This window comes from Anguilla rostrata, chromosome 3 (assembly GCF_018555375.3).
Source record: "Anguilla rostrata isolate EN2019 chromosome 3, ASM1855537v3, whole genome shotgun sequence".
Taxonomy (NCBI): domain Eukaryota; kingdom Metazoa; phylum Chordata; class Actinopteri; order Anguilliformes; family Anguillidae; genus Anguilla; species Anguilla rostrata.
The window spans coordinates 4,847,991-4,867,748 of NC_057935.1; the positions used below are offsets into that span (position 1 = coordinate 4,847,991).

General features: G+C 46.1%; 1 protein-coding gene across 5 annotated transcripts; it reads left to right on the plus strand.

The window, feature by feature from the left end:
* The first annotated feature begins 528 nt into the window (after positions 1-528).
* On the plus strand, positions 529-19,758 carry epoa (erythropoietin a). 5 transcript variants are annotated; one of them, XM_064325625.1, is made up of 6 exons: positions 10,957-11,847; positions 13,858-14,017; positions 14,972-15,102; positions 15,456-15,542; positions 15,738-15,902; positions 17,592-19,758. In XM_064325625.1, the coding sequence occupies exons 3-6, from the start codon at positions 14,992-14,994 to the stop codon at positions 17,736-17,738; spliced, it is 510 nt and encodes a 169-aa protein (XP_064181695.1). In that variant the 5' UTR covers positions 10,957-11,847; positions 13,858-14,017; positions 14,972-14,991; the 3' UTR covers positions 17,739-19,758. The 5 variants fall into 5 exon arrangements, with proteins under 5 accessions (XP_064181696.1, XP_064181691.1, XP_064181692.1 ...); XM_064325626.1 differs by lacking the exons at positions 10,957-11,847; positions 13,858-14,017 and adding an exon at positions 529-606; XM_064325621.1 differs by lacking the exons at positions 10,957-11,847; positions 13,858-14,017 and adding an exon at positions 7,196-7,289.

Consider the following 19,758-nt stretch of genomic DNA (forward strand, 5'->3'; position numbering starts at 1 on the left):
GTGCTAAATAATGTAGCAGCAAACTTCATTTCCTCGCTGTGCCTTCAAGGGAAAATCTCGGACCATAGTTCTGGTGATTTCCGAATAACCATTATTTAAGGTGCTGCAATGTGTCCTATTGCTGTTCGTCGGTGTGGGAAGTGATTGATGTTGCATGATCAAGTGAAAATGCGAAGACCCAACCCCGGAAAGGCAAGGTTTACAGGTTAAACGTGACTTCAGTATCTCCTGGCGTGAAAGGAAAGCTTCTGCTGTTATTCGTCCACCTTTATCTGCAAACAAGCCGCTCTTCAGCCTGTTGGAACCCTGCTAAAGAGCAAACTGATATTTTTAGGCGGGAGAGGGGGGGGGGGTTGTATTCCAAAAAAGCAATCAACTGGACAGGCGTTTGTGGCCCTGGCCAAGTAATTGTGTGGCTTGGACATAACGAGAAATGTCAACAGGTCGTCCGTTTCAGAACGCGGCCAGGAGCTCAGCGGGGGCTAACCGAAAGTCACCCTCTGCTCACCCCGCTGTCCTTCACTCTCTCTCTCTCTGAGCACTCCCGCGACACCCAAACAACGGAGCTTCTGGGCGAGAAGAGGGCACAGGGGTGCGGAAAAAGAGGTAAAGAGGACTTTGGGCGGTTGGGGGGGGGGGGGCGGGGGAAAGCAGACATGGGTCAACCCGATGGGGCGTTTTTTTTTTGCAATGTATGCAAACTAATAACAAAATATGGGAACTAGCTTGGCATGGTTCGATGAAAATGTGCTGAGTAGATTAGCGGCAAAAGTAAGCTATGCGATGGGGAAAAGAACGGTCTGTTTAGCCTGTGTAAACGAGGAAGTGTTCACACTGGCACACTGTTCTGGCTAGCAAAACATGTTCTGCAGCCGTCTGTGTTAGCTGAGCTAACATTGGTCCGCTCACTCGGCTGTTAGCATGCTGTTGTTTCCACGGCGATGTTGGTTGTAGCCGGTCAGCGCGCGGACCTGACGCGAGCGAGCTGACGTCCACGCGGTCCTCGATGCGTTTAAACACGGGCTTTGCAGAGCGGTTTCTCAAGGCGACGGCAAAAGTGTGGAGGAGGGAGAGCGAGGAGGATAGCTGCCGAGAAATGTGCAGCAGATGAGACGCGGTGTTGAGGGAGAGACAGACGAGATGAGAAAAGAAAGAATAATAAAGAAAGACGCGCAGTCGGTTATTTACGATGCGTTTTCTGCGCTGGCGAAGGCCACTGCAGCGCGAACTTGAGCACAGGTGGCGAGGGGTCAGCGTGGAGGCGGGCCACTGATCAGCACTGCGATTGCCTTCTGGGACGCCTGTAGCTCTGAAACAATAGCTTCCGGGAGGCTGTGGTCCTGGCTCCTGCCCCCCCCTGCGCCTCCCCCCACCCCCCCACCCCCCCATTCTTTCATGTGTTTTCCTGTCTTGTGTCGCGCCACGTTTGCGGCGGTGAGCTAGCCCATCTGGCCGCCGTCCCATCCGAAACTCACAAAAACGCTGTGGAGAAAGCAGCCCGCTTTCACTGTTTACTAATGAGTGGGATATCTCTCTCTCTCTCACAACCTCCTCTCTCCTCTCTCTCTCTCTCTCTCTCCTCCACCTGTCTCTCTCTCTCTCTCTCTCTCTCTCTCTCTCCAACCTCTCTCTCTCTCTCTCTCTCTCTCTCTTCTGTCTCTCTCTCTCTCTCTCTCTGTCCCTCTCTCACAACCTGTCTCTCTCCCTCTCTCTCTCTCACAACCTGTCTCTCTCTCTCTCTCTCTATCTGTCTATCTGTCTCTCTCTCAACCTGTCTCTCTCTCTCTGTCTCTCAATTTGTCTCTCTCTCTCTCATCTTCTATCTTCTCTTCTCAATCTCTTCCTCTCTCTCTCTCATTGTCTCTCTGTCATTCTCATCTCTTCTCATCTCTCTCCAGTCATGCTTTCCTACTCCTCTCATCTTCTCCCTATCTCTCCCTATCTCTCAGTGTCTCTTGCTCTATCTCTCTCTCTCTCTCTCTCTCTCTCTCTCTCCCCCCTCTCTCTGGCTGCTCATCCATTTGTTTGTCAGACGGGGGAAGTGAGGTGCACTGTGTGAGCGCTGTCCTTGATTTCTCTCCCTGCCCAACCCCAACCCCCCCGCCCCACCACCCACCCACCCACCCCCCCAACACCGCGTCTCTATCCCAATTACAGCCTCCCGTCCATGGAGTCATTGTGACTGGACGCTCCTGACCCCCCTGCCCCCCCCCCACCCCAGGGCTTCGACACATGTCCTAGCGCACGTACCGCGTCTCTCTCTCTCTCCTTTCCACTGGTTTGGCAGAGACGTGAGCAAACAAATGAACGCAGAACAAGCAGCCAGAAAGGCGAACGGAGACAGGGAGTCACCAGGGGGTCACGGGGGTGCGTGTGTTGGCGGCGTTGGGGGGGGGGGGGGGGCTGGGCTCCCCTCGTCTGTCTAAAGAGCCCCCGCCCCGGCCCGAAGTTTCCAGGATCACGGCGGGGGGTTCGATGTCTCTGCGCGCCACAGTAAGAACCAGGGGAAGCAGGAAGGAGAGGCCTCCCCTTTAACAGGAGGCCGAGGCCTTCCCTTTAAACTCACTGGTCGCAGGCCCGTTTTTTAAAAAAAAACAATTTTTTTTATGGTGTTATTTTTATGGGCAATCATCGTGGAGAGAGCTGAGCATTTAAATGCGAGCGCGTGATTGCTTCAGCCCTCCTGCAGATTTCCTTTTCTCTCCTGCGCGGACGCACGCGCGGCCCTCGAACCCACGCCGCTCTTCCACGAAACTGCACTCGCGCTCTCTCTAATGCGCTCTGCTCCCGCACGAATTCTCTCACTTGCAGAGTAGACCTAGAGAGACCACTCCAGAGAGAGATACGGAGAAAAGATTGAGAGAGAGAAAGAGAGAGCAAGAGATACGAAGAGATATTGAGAAAGAGAGACGGATCAATAGAGGCCGACTGGGAGAGCGGTTATTTGCTACGTCTATTTACTAGATGCCGGTCTGGGTTCGAGCTCGTTCAACAGGTCCCTGTTGCCAGTCCTCTGTGACAGAAGCGTTTGCTAGTCGGATGAGCGTATGCATTAGGGTTAGGGTTAGGGCCACAAGGTGTCTCTGCACCTGTGTGCACCTCGTCTTCCTGCTCAACTCCCCGACACCTGCCGGTTCAGCCGCTTCGCAGTCGGGCCTCTGGGTGCCGTCGGTGCCGGAGCGCTCTGCGAATCCTTCGTCTCAATCGGACCGTGCGATCAAACGTTCTGTGCAGTGAACTGACTCAGCGGGACGTAGCCGCCGATGCATTTAATTGCGAGGCGGACACTGGAAAATTCCCTGGGCTGTCGTACATATATATATATATATATATCCCCTCTTCGGATTGCACATGTCGTCTTACGCTTGTTTCACTGAAAGCGCATCTCGAAGAAACGCGCAACATCCTTTCTGTTTAGCCGTGGCGCCACGTGCACCCTTTCCTTAGAGGTCCCAGAAAGACGTGGGCACTACTGCTGCTGCTGAGCAACCCCCCCCCCCACCCCCCCTCGCCACCCTCGGGCTGGTTACTCACTGCTCTCTCTCTCCAGGAATATGTACACTCTGTCCCCAAGATTATGCAGCATCGTAACCACACTGAACGAACTCTCCAGGGCGGCCTAAGGACAAGCCCTGATTCCCCTTGTGCAATTCAGCTATTACACGGGGGGGGGGGAATAAAAATCACTGACATACATCCACATCTGGAAATCTGAAGCGGGTTCTCTCCTGCTCCTGATACTCGATAGATCCTGCCCGGTCCTGTATTAAGAAGGCAATCATCACGACATTTTCCTGTTGATTTTCTGCATCACTCGACTACAACACAATACTGTGCTCAGTATGTGGGACGTCATACCGAAATCTCACGTTCCGACATGTTTAGTAACTCCGTATGTAAACGTGACACGCGTGTGTAATGTATTTGTTCCGCAGAAAAGTATGACGGTAGACGGCCATTTTTTTTTACACGCGTCAGTGATTAGCTGTGCGCTAACAAGCCCCGGACATTTCAGGAAGCGCTCTTTGGCGTGTGTGACGTGACCGATTGTAGCAATACGTTTCAAGGGAAAACAATCCTAGGAATTTGGTCTGCCTTATCTGAGGTGAACTCTCATACCCCCCCCCCCCCCCGACAGAACTTGCAGCATTTTCTTTGGAAACCTACCAACATCCTCCTCCCCAAACTATACGTTCCATTGTGCTGGTCACTCTATGTAATATCCGCATATACTGACGCAGTGGAATTGCGGAGACTGGTGATGCTTTAACATGCTGGCCTACTTCTATTACACCGCGGTACATTACGGGCACTTAGGAGACGCTCTTATCCACCCCGACTTCCGGAACTTACGCACAGCATTTACACACTGCATATATTTATGCAGCCGGATATGTACTGTACTGAAGCAGTGCAGGTTAAGTACTCAAGGGTGAGTTAAGTGAGGTTAAGTGCTCAAGGGTACAATGGCAGCATGCTACTATACCACACTGTACTACTATACTACACTACTACACTATTCTACTATACTACACTGCTGTTGTTCTCAGATTCATTTGTAATATGGTGCCTTTGAATGGGGAGGTACCAATTGTGAATGGGGGGGATCCTTTTGTCCTATCAGAATAAAGTATGCAAGGTTTGCAAATTAGGTACTATATAATTAAATATGCATGAATTTGCACATGATGCCCATCACTTCTTGAACTCAGTTACGTTGCTTGCTTTAATGTGATAGCTAAATGGATGGTAATCCACAGAGCCTTTTCTCAAAATATTTTATTTCACGTAAATGTCCCAAAATAAAAAAAATATCTATTTTGCTCATTTTTACATATATAATGTGACATAATGAAAATTGCAAAAGATATCAATAGGTTTTGTACCTTACCGGCTATTTCATTTATGAAGCAGCACGTGAAAATTTGTAGCTGCGCCTACTTTTTAAATTGTGGCAACTTGTCTGGGAAATGGCAGATGGGTCATTTTGAGAAAATGGCAGTTAAAGATCACTTTGTGCCTCGTGCAGGCGCTGGAGGTGGTAAACAATAATCTGAAATAAATATTTACGATTGTTTCTTTTACAATTGCTTTCTACGTTTTATAAAAATCTTGGGTAGTAATGGAGGCTAAATATGAGAAGACCTCAAAATGGACACCTGGAACCCCATCACCCCCTGTTCACCTGTTGTACCTTGGCCTTAAATGGAAGACGCCAAATAAAATTAGGTTTCACCTACTTTTCGGGAAGGGGGACACACAGTTCACAGGCTGACAGCCCGCAGGTACACTTAGTAATTCATTTACTGTGCCACAGGTTATCCTGCAACAGCCTTTCTAAATGGCTGCAGCCAGTCAGTTCTGTTGCTTTGTCTGTCGCGTGCATGCAAGAATACTGTAGCGTGTAAACGGATTTTTGGACGACCACCTGCTGGTATCAGGCTTAATTGTCGAGACGTGACACAGCGTCCCTGGCAAAACAAACCTGTCACCTGAATCTTGCGTCTGAGATGGACAGCTTTCTCCCAGCCAGCGTTGAGACCTTGTATAAGTTTTTTTTTTTTTTATCCTATACAGCATAGCATTATGCTCGCTAACAGTCATTGTGCCCTCCTTTTGTATATTTTGCTTTTTTCAGACAGGGAGGAAGCAGAGAGGGTAACAGAAAGGGAAGGGATCAAAACCCAGAGGTACCATGGCAGGGAATAAACCCCCAAACGTGCAGGGGGGGGGGGGGGGTCCGCATATGGCTTAAGAGATGGCATTCATTTGTCGTTCATTTATCTTAATGATAAATTTGCAGTGAACTTTTTGCTTTGAACTTTATTGCCAAAACATTTTTGCATTGGTTTTTGTTTATTTTCTCATCTAGAAAGGCTGTAGGCTACTCTGATTTGTTTATTGGTTTTTTTGGGGGGGGGAAATTAAGTGTAGATTTTTGGCTGAAATCTATTTATTAATTTAAGTCCAACAATGTGCACAATTCTACCGGATTCTCCCCATATGTCCATCCCTCGTCCAACTCCCACCTGCAACTATACAGTGATCTACAAATGTAGGCTATATTCTAACCTGTTGGGCAAGGTTTCCAACATGAATCCAGCAAACTAAAAAAACAGATTGGCTCCTCTCAATGTTTACCTGTAATGTGAATGAAGACCATTTGCAATAGGCCTATATCCTTTAGGACATTTGTTCAAAATAACTGTGCCTGTGTCTTCAGATTCAGAAGATGTAGCCTAGTGCCTTTTTAAGCTTTCCGTTTGCAGTTCCCAGTTGCAGAATGCTCTTTACATTTGAGGCAGACGTGTCCTGGAAAGACTGGTAGAAGAATATTTACGTCTTAACTATCAGCATTTTTTTTTTTTTTTTGTGTACTGTAAACCTCAGGCGGGGAGCCAAGCCAGAGCTCCTGCTGATATTCAAACACCCCCCCACGAGGTGGGATTCGTTGGGCACTCGCCAGCTCTAGCTAACGTGCAGGATGTTTGTTGTGTTGTCATTTTTCCACAAGCCACACCGGGTCTCGAGAGACCGTCCCGCGGAGCCTGTAGGAAAGCCCCCCTTTCCGCCCCGGAGCAGCGCGAGGGACCTGACGGCCACGCACGAGCAGGCTGCCGCTCTGCGCCGTCGGCCCCCGTACAGACACGCTGCCGACACACTACCTGACATCTTGCTGCCAGAACATATATATATTGGCTATCAAGACAAAAACCAGTAGGGGGCCTCTGGTTCCCAGATTAGATGTGTAGTATTAATAGAAAACTTCCTTTCGCTTCCTTCAACTTCAGTTTCATAGTGTATGTGAGATATTAAGCCAACGGGGGCTATAAATATAAATTGATTTATGTACTTTAATTCAGTTTTTTTTTTTAACTGAGCAATGGGCCAACATGTACTTTCGTGGAAGAAATGTTGAAAAAATGGTTCATTCATTAAAAAAAACTGGAATGGCAAGATACCATGCTTTTTAAGGGTCGTTATTTATTTACATTCTTTTGGCTATTGTTTAATAACATTATTTCGCTGACAATGGAAAGAATAGCAATTATTCAAAGCACGGGAAATAGTTTGGACAATCATCAGATAACAATGCCATTTTATTCTCATGCTCATCAATAGGGGAAAAAAATCAAAAAATCTAACGCATCGTTTCCTACCGGATAAGTGTACCGTCAAGAAATCCTTAAAAGAGCTTCGGTTGCAATTAATGGGCAATAGACGGACCAATTGGCGAAACGATGAGGACCCTGTGAGGGAGAATGCGGATTTTGATATGGAGATATCCAGTGAGTATTATTATATGCCTCAATACTTTCCAGTTTTCTTTTTTCTCTCTCTCTCTCTCGCTTCTGCACGGGGCGACATTATCCCTGATGTCAATGCACGACGCAAAGCAGTGAACAGACGCTCATTCTTATCAGCTGCATCACGGCGTCGCACTGAGCAGTGGAAGTTAATAAGTCTCTTTTTAACGTGGCCGGCCAAAACCGTGATGCAAACCAAGGTAGATGGTAGTACTGATGGGTTGACTTGCTCTTGAACGCACTCTAACTCTTGGCTGAATTAAAGACAGGACGTGCTGCACGGGGCATAGGCTGCGGGAGAACGAAGCACAACACCCCGCCGAATTAGTTTGAATACGAATAGACTCACTGGGTACCGGGCCACCTGTTCGGCAACCCAATTAGCCTACCACCACCACCGTTTTGGAATGTGTTTTAAAAATGACGTGCCATTTTGCGAATGTTTCTCACTTCAGGTAAGACCTGTGACATTTTATTGTTATTAAAGGGAAACTGCACGAGAAACCATAATCTGTGAGTCTGTAATCTCAGACTACAAGGAATATGAGTTACATCAAAGATCGCGTGGTATTGCCGAACTACAGAATTTACGTGTAATTTTTTATTTTACAGTCATTTAACTCTTATTCTATTCCATACGGATTAAATGTAGCTCCCAATCGTACATTATGTTGAAATTCGTAAAAGGATTGTCTACTATTGTTTTAACAAATTGTGAAAATAAGGCATAACGGTGTTTTTCAATCCAATGTTTTCAAATCTGAGTAGTTCATATTAATAGCATTTAACGTTTAAAATATGAAATAGTAAGTCAGACTTTTGTGTCGATAACGTGCAACGTATCATATCAACCGTGCGTCCTAGCATTTACGGAATGGGTTTAACATATTTATAACGGGATTTATTTGCCTCACCTGTAGCCTACAACCGACTGGAGACGGGAGTGATGTGGTTTACCAAATAAATAGAAGAAATTGATTTTTTTTTATTTATGTACCAACGGTTACCAGAACCGCAAGTGAGTGGGAATTGAGCGCGTGATAGTAGTATAGTCCAGTCTAGGGTAGAGAGGTGAGCGAGAGGCGAAACGCAGATCACATCCTTTTAAAATGATCAGTTAGGCGGGATCACGTTTTTAATGGCGTGGACCTTCCTTGATGCAGGACCGATACAGGATTTTGTATGTCGATTAATAGTGTTAATATAGCTATGTTTTTAAACCACGTACGGAACTGCTTCAGTCTACAAATATGTTTTATTGTATTTTGATTAAAAATTGTATGATCTGTCATTTTCCCCTCTAGAAATCGCTTTGGGGCGCGTTGTGGGGGTGTTCAGCATGCTCTTAGTAGATCTGTTTTGAGCTGTAGCCTAAGCGAAACACAGATTTCATAATTTTTTTCATGTAGCTATTTTGTGCGCTAAGTGCTTTTGCTAAAACTTGGCAGGTTATAGTCATCTGCACGTGGGCGCAGAACTTCGCCTGTCGTTACCAACAGGAATGATAAACGTCTGAACCGTTCCGTAAATGACAGCATTTGTTTAATCGGACCAAGCGTCCCTCTTAAATTAATGAACAAGATGGTCATTTCATTTGACAATAGCCTGTGCCGCGACAGGCTATAGGAGAAATTCAGACCAATACAAAACGGAATCAATGTCTCGATTCAGAATAAATGTACGGTAAAACTGTTGTAGGCCCTTGTCAACTTGGGTACTCTGTGTCAATCAAGTAATTACAATGGACATGTGATTGTCAGTCTGACGGTGTTTCAGTGACTCTGCGCGTTTGAACACTGCTGATGTTATTGCTGACTTGTAAGGATTTTTCCCACCTCAACATTTTGATGAGTCACTTTTTTGTAAGGATTTCCCCCACCTCACCATTTTGATGAGTCACTTTTCAAGTCACTTTTTTTTTTTTTTTTTTTTTTGGAAGGATTTCCCGCACCTAACCATTTTGATGAGTCACGTTTGTGGCTGAGGCAACTTAAAAACGAGCGGCGATTCATCAATATGAATGGGAATGTTGTTCAATGGACTTAAGCGGACTTGATCCTGAGTTTGGTTACTCTGTTGTAAGTCGCTCTGGATAAGAGCGTCAGCTAAATACCTATAATGTAATGTAATGTAATGTAATGGATGGATTGCCCGCGTGACTGACCTGGGGGATATATGGAGTCAGGGATTCGCCGGTGTCACATCCTCGTATGCCACGCGCATCAACATCAGCCTAACTACTGTTGCTACTGCAATGCTCAATTAGCATTAGCAAAAGTGCGCGAAAGTGCACGATTGTTGGCGAACTGCCGTTTATACGCGCGTGGCGTTTTACCGCGCGGATCACTGTCTGCCTACGCGCGGTTGTCAGTCCAGGTATTCCACCTTAAGGGCAGAGTCTGTATTTGACAGGCTGGCGCTACATATGTGATTTCATTACACAACAGAGCAACATTGCGTAATGAATCCCTGTTTAATATCAATGTTGCGTAATCTGCAGGGATCAGTTGGTGTGTTCCAGAAAGTTAAACCCTCTCTGTGTGAATCTTCTGCCCAAAAGCAGTGAACTTGCGCTCTGTAATTATTGTTATTATTATTATCATTATCCATCCGTTATCTATACCCGCTTATTCCTGGGCAGGGTTGTGGAAGGTGCTGGAGCCTATCCCAGCGTGCATTGGGCGACAGGCAGGAATACACCCCGGACAGGTTGCCAATTTGTTGCAGGGCATATTATTATTATTATTATTATTATCATTATTATTATTATTATTATTATTAATAATAATAATATTAATAAGCCATTCATTTTAAATGGCCTATTCCTGGTCAGGGTTACAGGGTATTTTGCTGGGCAAGATGCAAAATACTTTTCAGTGTCTGGCCCACATTACCACTGCTCGTCCAAGAGGAATTTTCAGCCTCAATCTGAAAAGGGCGTGAAACTCTCTCATTCTCGTTATCCCTCTCCTCTCTGGGTTGACTGTGCATTGTGTTCTCCTGTGTCTTGGTAGCCTTCTGTGTATATAAGTCTTGCTTCTCTGTCACTCAGTACGGGATCCTACTGTTGTGCTCCCTTGTTGTTTGGTCCATGTGTTTCGTGTATTTCAAGTTCCCCTGCTTGTTTCAAGTTTTTTTTTTTTTTTTGAGTGTTTTGAGTTCCTTGTTGTGTTTTTCTGTTACAAGCATTTTCAGAGTTTTTGGAATTGCCCGTCGTGGCTTGATTTTGGTTTCATGTTGGTTATCTTGTCAGTAAGGTCTTTGTTTAAAACTTACCTTTTGGACTTCCTGTGTTTTTACTCTGCGCTTGGGTAGGGTTTGAATTACGAGGGGGATTGGGGGGGTCTGACCCCCCTAATTAAGACCTGGACCCCCCCAAAAGAGGTAAAAACAACAGGATGGGATGGAGGGAGGGGGTTGAAACATTTATATATCCTTACAATATATTTCCTATCAGTGACGTCACTAGACACCAACCCTAGTGACGTCACTGATGGGGAAATGTATTGTAATATTTCCGATTACAGGTAAGAAGGATATAAATGTTTCGACACCCCCGACCTGTTGTTTTAACCGCTTTTGGGGGTCCAAGTCTTAATTAGGGGGGTCAGACCCCCCCAATCCCCCCCGTAATTCAAACCCTGCACTTGGGTCCTACCTCAACAAACTCTGACGCCCTCGTTAGTGGATCAGGTGCCTGGAAGTCCACCTGTACGTTGCGTAGCAGGCATGTAGCACGCTTTTATCCAGAGCGACTTATCCAGTACACAGCTGGATGTATACTGAAGCAGTGCAGGTTAAGTACCTTGCTCAAGGGTACAACGGCAGTGTGCCACCCAGGGTCGAACCTTTAGGTTACAAGACCAGTTCCTTATCCGTTATACTGCAGTGCCGCCCACGTGAAATGTCGTCCTCCAGCTCACATGCGCAAGAGCCTGACTTGTGAACAGTGTCAGGACATGAAGCCACAACGGACCTCACATGTTTTAGGAGTACAGCATGTGCAACAACAAAAAAAAAAGCATCAAAATGCATCATTCAAAAATGCATTTACCACAGACCCAGAAGGCTCTGCATACACATTCTTTGAATGTCAAGCCACATGGTTGGGTATGGACAGGCCTGAGGCCTCTTATTTTTTTTTTTAATGTTCTTGGATTTAAACTTAAACATACTTTTAAGGTCATTTCCCAATTTGTGCTTATGCTTGATTTCTACAAATAACTGAGACCGAAAAAGGGAATTTTGTTACGTTGGGTTAAAGTGGCGTATCTGCGTCTTGCACACCTGCTATATATTATCTACGTCTCGCGTGATATATTAGCTACTCGCGTGAATGTGCTTTACCATTACCCCTTCTTGTGAATGCGGCCAATGATGCTCGTTTTCCTCTAAATAAGTTTGTAATTTCAAGATTTCCTGGACTTCACGTCTAAAATTGATTATCAGCTAAATGTTATTCTTAAAGCGTGATCAAAGCTCACTTCGGGGGATTCGCGCGCAGCCCTCAAACGTGCGGTTACCTCCACATAGCAATCAGGTAATGCACTTAGTCTAGTTAGTATAAAACTTGACTTAGAGATACGGTCATACCCACGTCAAAGAGCGATTTTATAAATAGCTGGTCGTGTTTTTCCGCCTAAGTCTCTATTTAGGATATCATTTGATCGTAAGACAAATTTTATAAAAGAGGACGCCGCGGTCTTCAAAGTGCGCCCAGGGGAAGTATTTTATGCTTATCAGCTTCTTGCGTCACTACGCTGGCCCATCTGAAAGACTGTATTGAATACTGTCTGGGAGCTGGGATACTTAAGATGTCCACATGATCCACAGTTAGAAGAAACGATTTTTTTTTATTGTATGATTTTTAAAAAATTTTTAATGGATGTTCCTGTAATATATGTGCATTTTTAAAGCACGCGACAACTGTATCGACTTATTGTGAAGAGGACTGGATTGCGGCCGAATTGTATCTGTACATCAGACCTCAGAAATACTGGCAAAAAAAAAACGCTGAAGACAGGAAAAGACATTTCAAAAGTGAAACGAAAACAACAGGTTGGCCGGAATACAATGGTGATGTTTTTTGTTTTTTTTTGTTTTGTTTTTTTTAAGTGGATCTTGGGAAGACGATGGTATCGGTGTTCCAGAATCCCCCCTCAGCCGTTACAGTTTTGTACGTCAGAGCTTAACTAACCTGCGGATGGCTACACCGCAGCAATTCGGCCACCCCCGACCCCCGTACCCAGCCCATTTACCAGGATGGAGGAGCTTTGTGTGCACAGATCTTTAAAATGTGCGAGTTGTCTGATAACATGGATGTGAATAAGATGAGCCGACCATTGGCCAATATGATTTTATTGGGGAGAGATGTGAGGTCAGAATTGGATTGGTGTCTTCCACTGTCAAACAAACGATTTTTGTGTATCTTGATCACAAGCCTGATTGCACTTGCGTGACTTGAGTGGCCGAGAGTGTATGCGGGCAGGAGTGCGTTGGTGGCAATAGATAGGGGAGGGGTGGGCAAACACTGTGTGGGACACATTTAAAAGCTAAACAGATCGAACAGAGTATCCATACCGCTAGCATTGCACATCAGTGGTCTTGGACTCGGGCAAAGGACAGTTGAGGAAATTATAGTCCTAAATAGCAGATAGTGAGTCATGTCTTGCACACAATCATTGGCAAGGCACCAATATACTGACAAATGTTCTGGACTTTATTGCCATTGTTTCTGGTCAGGACCTGAGAACTATTGTGGATAAAAATGTATTAAACCGATAATAGGAAAAAGGGGTTTTATTGCACAATTGTTTTTATAGTATTGACCTAAATTTGTTCTGGTCAAATAAATCTTTTGGCCTTTGCCATGCATGCCAGACAAAACCAATGATTAATTATTGCCTACTATAGCGCACCAGCCTCCTGCACAGGCACGCAAGAATATCTTTAATATCTTAAAGTGACTACAGCAATGTTTCTTTCGCAATTTAAACTGTAAGACTGGTATGTTGAGCAGTTTTTTTTAAATCGTACTGGCAGTGTCAATATTGCATGCTTGATCCATCAAAACCTGCTGTTTCAAGCATTCTAAGGAAGGGGGGGATGTTCTCAAAAGCACTTAAAATACATTTTGACTGGATATATATAACCAGGTTGTACATTTTACTTCCTTACTTTTAAGTCTGTGAACGTTTGCGAGTGATCAGTGACCTTTCTGGTTTTATGCCGTAGTAGGTTTTCAGAGCCAGTGGTGGAGGCCACCTGCTTTTTTTTTTGCAGTCCGTATTGTGGAAATCCACCTTTAAAGCCTGTTATTGTCCTTGAGAGTGCAGAAATTCGAAAGATCGGAAACTAACAACAGCCCCACCTGGTGACCTTCGCCCAGAATTGCGGCACTTCGAAGCAAAAGGGCCATCCAGCATTCATTCAAGTTTTGAGGGATTGTATTTTTTTAAATGTTTTATGTTGTATTTTGAAATATCGATGTATCAGCGTATGAGCTGTGAGTCACAGGCCGATTTTTCCAATCTGCATTTGTGTTCTTCAGTGAAGTGCCTGACCTGAGTTGTCACTTGAGAACATCCAGCAGCTGTATTCACAAATAATGCTTCAGAAATGCGTGCCTGTACAAGGACATCGGCTAAGCAGGAAGACGATGGCAATTCAGTGTGTGTCGCCATATTGGACCTGCTGCTGGAGAAAACTGTGTATGTGTGCAGAACTCGGGGAGTTTTTGTGCTTTGTGTGTCCGTCAGTGTCCCTGCTGCGTGTAGTGAAAGTAGGTTGAAGTGCAGGGTCGTCCTTGACCTAAATTTTATTTAGCTGTCATTGCGGACTGGGGTGGGGGGGGGGGGGGGGGGGGGGGGGGATTTGTGATTGTGGACTACGGGGGTGGGGATTTAGTTGCATTTTTTTTAAAACACACGCGCCATGCCAATACTACTGCCCTCTACAGTGACAAGACGCCTAAAAGCTTGCAGTGAATGATTGACCATTGAAGTATGTGGGTCTGAGAAATCAATTAGTTCTACTGCCGTTTCAAAATGAAATATTTTCAATGTAGGGTTTTTTTTTTTTTGCCACTTCACGTGCAGTTACGCTGTCTGCAGTGTTTGGGTCAGTGACATCAATCTGCACTGTCATTCTACTGCAATGCAAGCACGAACGTAATGTTTTCAGGCAACGGTTTGTTGGTGTGTTGCTCTTTTTAAAACTCATCACTTGAGCTGCCGTCACTTCCAAGCCTATTAATAGGCCAACATTTATTGTGGTCATGCGGTTGGCTATGCATGAAGGAAGGCATAGTTTGATAATGTCATTACTATTAAAGTCAATGTGGCAGTGCAAGGTCAGGATTTAGGCCCCCCCCCTTCCCCTTTTACAGGGCACCAGAGGGAGGGGCCCTGGTGCCACTGCACCCCCAAACCCACCCCAGCTCCGCTCATGGGAGGAACACACATTGTCATGTTGGAGGGTTGCTGGTTCGATCCCCGCCCTGGGCGTGTCGGGGTGTCCCTGAACAAAACACCTAACCCCTAACTGCTCTGGTGAATTAGAGGCATCAATTGTAAAGCGCTTTGGATAAAAGCGCTATATAAATGCAATCCATTTACCACTTACCAATCCGTGCCCCTCCCCCAAACTCCCCCCCTGCGCTGCAGGACTCATTGCTGTGCTTCTGATGGTGCTGGAGTGGACCCGACCAGGCCTGCCCACCCCGCTGCGGCCCATCTGTGACCCGCGGGTCCTGGACCGCTTCATCAAGGAGGCCCGCGACACGGAGGCCGCCACGGTGAGACTCGGGGGCCCAGCTCGAATCCGGAAACAGAACCTTCCGGAACCTCGCTCAGAGCCGCGCGTTGGGCATTTTGGTCCTGAGGGAAACGTTGTCTGTTCTGGGTTTGGTTCCGGCTCCAGTGCTAACTGAATATTACATTGGCAGATGTGTCAAGCTGAACAGCAGTGTTTACAAATAAGAGCATAAGCAAGCTGTTATAAGCAGTTATAAGCTGTTATAAACATACAGAGCAAGATGGAAATACATATAATACACGGTAGATATTGTCTTAATTTCTTTTTCCCTGGTTCATTTTCTCCAATTCTCTCTCTCTCTCTCTCTCTCTCTCTCTCTCTCTCTCTCTCCAGCGGGTTTGTAGGGAAGGCTGCGGTCTTGCTGAGCCGCTGACCGTTCCCCTGACGAGCGTCGACTACAGCATCTGGGAAAATAAAAATGTGAGTTGTTTGCACGTGTTGTGTGCTTTTGTGGTTGTCGTTGCCCATAGAATGTGTGTACTGGTGGCGGCTGGTTTGAGAAACACTGCTGCCTCCATGGCTGGTTTCAGTAAGTTTAAAATTCAGCAGGTGAATGTGCTGTTTAAAGTGTGTGTTCATGTTTGTGTGTGTGTGTGTGTGTGTGTGTGTCCTCAGGTTCAGGAGCAGGCCAGGGAGGTGCAGGCAGGACTGTCTTTGCTGGGGCAGGCCATCAATGTGGTCCGAGCATCCGTCACCAATAGTGCGCTACACAGCCTCATAGAGAACAGCTACAACAACATCCGCAGCATAGGGCAAGTGCTCAACAGCCTGAACATACAGGTGAGTCAGAGAAACGGGAATGGAGCTGGGCATGGGTAAGATATGGGTAGGGCATGGGTGAGATATTGGTAGGGCATGGGCAAGGTCATGGATAGGGTATGGGTGAGATATTGGTAGAGCACGGGCAAGATCATGGATAGCGCATGGGTGAGATATGGGTAGGGCATGGGTAAGGTCATGGATAGGGCATGGGTGAGATATGGGTAGGGCATGGGTAAGGTCATGGATAGGGCATGGGTGAGATATGGGTAGGGCATGGATAAGGTCATGGAGAGGTCATGGGTAAGATATGGGTAGGGCACGGGTAAGGTCATGGACAGGGCATGGAAATGCTGGCAGTCCTTTGGCAGAGCATGTACCTGCACTGGTGAATTGTTTCAGCTGCTACGTGGCTGTGCAAATGTTCTAAACTCAGGCAGATTGCTCTAAATACGTATGTCTGAAAAGCAAGCGCATGACAGTAGTAAAACCACTTGGAGCGCTGACAGGCATTTCAGAACTGCAGGACTCTTGGGAGTGGAGTCATGATTAGGTTTCAGTACTGACAGAAAGTCTGTTTCCTCTAAGGTTGCTCTTGGAACCAGGGTGTAATAATGACAGAGAAAGAGACATTTTTAAGGTTGTATTTTCTGCAATATTGATACAATCCTTGTATAGAATACACTGAAACAATATTGAAACAAAGCACATTGGCATGATACTGCAGTGATTCTGAATATATGGGCAGGCAGACTAATACTGCTTTCAGATGCTGCAATATATATTTTTTGAAGAAAATCTACATCTGTGAAATATATTTATCAGTATATTTCCCGAAAACTCCATATATATATATTTGCGATATTTTACAGAATATTCTGTTTCTGTAAGTTCGTTTCTGCCCTTTTTTGAGGGGGGTGGGGGGGTGAATAGCGGGATCGGACCCTGGGTGACTTCACCGGGGTTCTCACACCGTGAAGGATGCTGGGATACATCATCAGAGCTAGCAGATGGGGTGGCCCCTTGGGAGGGGATTTCAGGCCAGAATTAGATAGTGGCGCACGCGTTATAGCTGTGGAAATGTCACCGACCGGACACTGGACATGGGACAGATTCCCGTTGGGGGTGGGGGTGGGGGGGGGGGGGTGGCAGGGCAGGGGGGTGCGTTCTTCCTGAAGCAGTCACTGAGGCTCAGATAGCTCTGTTCTTCCACTTAAACTGGCAGCAGAAACAGAGAAAAGGAAACGCTTGCTCGGGGTCAAACTTCAAACGCACGAAAGTAAAATCTCACGAATTTGTGAGAAAATGGCCGCCGGTCCTCGTTGCAAATATGGGCACTGCCACGGTAAAATGGAATAACATCTAATCTCAGATCACAAATTTAATTAAATAAATACAGAACAAAAACTGGTCTCAAACCAACCACAACCATTTATTTATTTTTTACTGGGGTCCATACATCTTCTTTTACGTGGAATTTGCCTGGAACATATGTTGCCATAACAACTCCATTGCTTATTGCTATGTTTTCAGTTCAATGAATGTGATAATGTTCAATAACTGGGTGAAGACAAATGGAGTGAATTTCATTTCCTTAATTGTCTCCCCTCCCATCTTCCCCTTCTCCTGATCCCCCCTTCCCTCACCCCCTCCCCACTGTTCTGCCCCCCCCCACCCCACCCCACCCCAACCAACCAACCAACCAATCAGGAGGCCCCATCTTCAACAGGTGGGAGTGAAGATACGTGGCGTGTGACCACCACGTCAGAACTGTTTCACGTCCACACCAACTTCCTGCGTGGCAAAGTACGCCTCCTGCTCTCCTCCGCCCCAGCCTGCAACCAGGACTCAAGCTGATTGGAGCTCATTGGGGGCGAGGAAGCCGGATGATTGGACCTCCTGAGGGAAAGGGGGCGGGGCATGGACCCTGATTTAACACGGGGCCTGAACTTCATTGAGAGGAAGTTGTGGACTGAGGGAATGCCGGTTGAAAAAAAAACTCACGCGGACGACACAACGAATGGATTAATGGCTGACTTGTCCCAGAGGACGTGTAGCAGGTCGCACTTGTAGCGCGTGACACGACGCTCGCGGGAGTTCAGACGGGCAGGCAATGACGGATTGGGGTGCCAGTTGAAAACACTGCAGTAGAACGGCCCCAGAACCCTGCGCTCACCCCCCCCCCCCCCTTCCGTGTGCGCCTGTGCAACTGGACCCAAACGTTTGGACCCACGGGAACTGCGACAGGACCCAGCCCTCTGCACTGCACTGCACCCTTCGCATCGTCAGCTGACCTGTCCTTGCTGAGGAGCCCTGTAGTCTCCAGTCCGCACGGCTTACCGCACCACACAACTGAATTAATCGTTGCTGCGCAATTGTTGTTCTCATGTCATCCATTTGTTCTTTTCTTCATGTTTTTTACATCACTTTTATAATATAATTGTTGTTATTATGTGCTGTGTGTGTTTGTGTGTGTGTGTGTGTGTGTTTGTGTGTGTGTGTGTGTGTGTGTATCAGTGTTGCAGTCTGAGTCTGAGTCTCCAAGTTGAAGTCTGCTTTGAGTCCCCTGTGTTCCACTCCTTCATGATCAAAGGACCGAAAAACTATTTTAAGGGTCTGAACTAAACAAAAAAAAAAATCACTCTTTGAAATTGAGTTTATTGGCAAGCTTACTACGCCCTGTCTGTTGAGTTAACCCCGTCCTTCTAGAAAAGCACTAGCAGAGAAATCGCTGCTTCATTTGACAGTCGCCCAACTTTGCAATACAATGGTCAAGGGTATATGTATATTCAATAAAACGGATAATAATGTGTGTTTATTTAAAACACCTCAAATCTGAACCAGATCACACAGGCTTAGCGATCTGGTTGAGATTTCGGAAGTTTCATATAAAGTGGAGCCCTAGCTAACACAACATGTTATAAGCCTAATAAATCAACAACCCATTTTTCAGTTAGATTTTTTGTATTGGAGTCAGTTACTGGCAGAATTCACGGCAAAACGAGAACAAAAGTCTGATCTGCATTTGCGTGTCAATGTCCTGCCAATGTCAATTAACCTTTGCACTGAGCGCCGAGCTAGCCACTGGCATGAACATTCGTCCCACAGCCATCCCTCAGCCTCACAATTCAAGTCTTTTTTCTTTTTTTTTGGTGGCTGTGAGTTATGCCGGAGTACTTTGGGACCACCAAAAACCCCATCTTGGGCTGACTGGGCGCGAGACATGCGGTGAACGAGATCACGCTGGCTCGTCCCACACCGCTTACTTCTCACGCGTCCATTCAAACGGGCGACAGCGTTCCTGAGTGTCACTGCGACAGCGTGTTTTTGAAGAGCAATTTCCCACCCCCGCTCAGTAGCCCGCGTACATCGGAAAGGAAACCAACCTAATGACAGCGGTGTTTTGTTATTGTTTCTTCTAACCCTCAATTCAGGGGCTCTGTTTTGGCTAGCTTGCATGCCTCGAGTGATTAAAAACATTGAGATTAACTGACTGGTGAATGACGGGGATAACAGCTTAATGACAACATTTGTAACTGAGGACACCTTCAACGTCAGCAGGCTAACTTGCTAGTTATCGATCGCTATGTTTGTTATATTGTCGACAGCCGAATAATATTTAGCCGGTTAACTGTTTTTCAAACATAACTAACTAGAAATGTTAAAAAGCAACCATCTTACTACCTTAGTAAGCCTTTGTTTACTCATGAAATACCAGAGAGAATGTTTGTCATAACTCAAAACTGGCTAGAAATCATTTGAGTTGTGAAACCAAAGGCAATAGCCGTCAAAAGAGGACATGGTTAGTTTGCCCTAAGAGATAATGCATAACTCGAGTCAACAGTCTTCCTGTCGAAGTCTGAGTCTTTGTGCTCGA

Coding starts and splice junctions, on each gene's coding strand:
- epoa (XM_064325621.1), top strand. CDS start 7,211: ATGGGCAATAGACGGACCAATTGGCGAAACGATGAGGACCCTGTGAGG. Junction 15,103..15,455: donor GCGACACGGAGGCCGCCACG/GTGAGACTCGGG, acceptor CTCTCTCTCCAG/CGGGTTTGTAGGGAAGGCTG. Junction 15,903..17,591: donor TCAACAGCCTGAACATACAG/GTGAGTCAGAGA, acceptor CCAACCAATCAG/GAGGCCCCATCTTCAACAGG.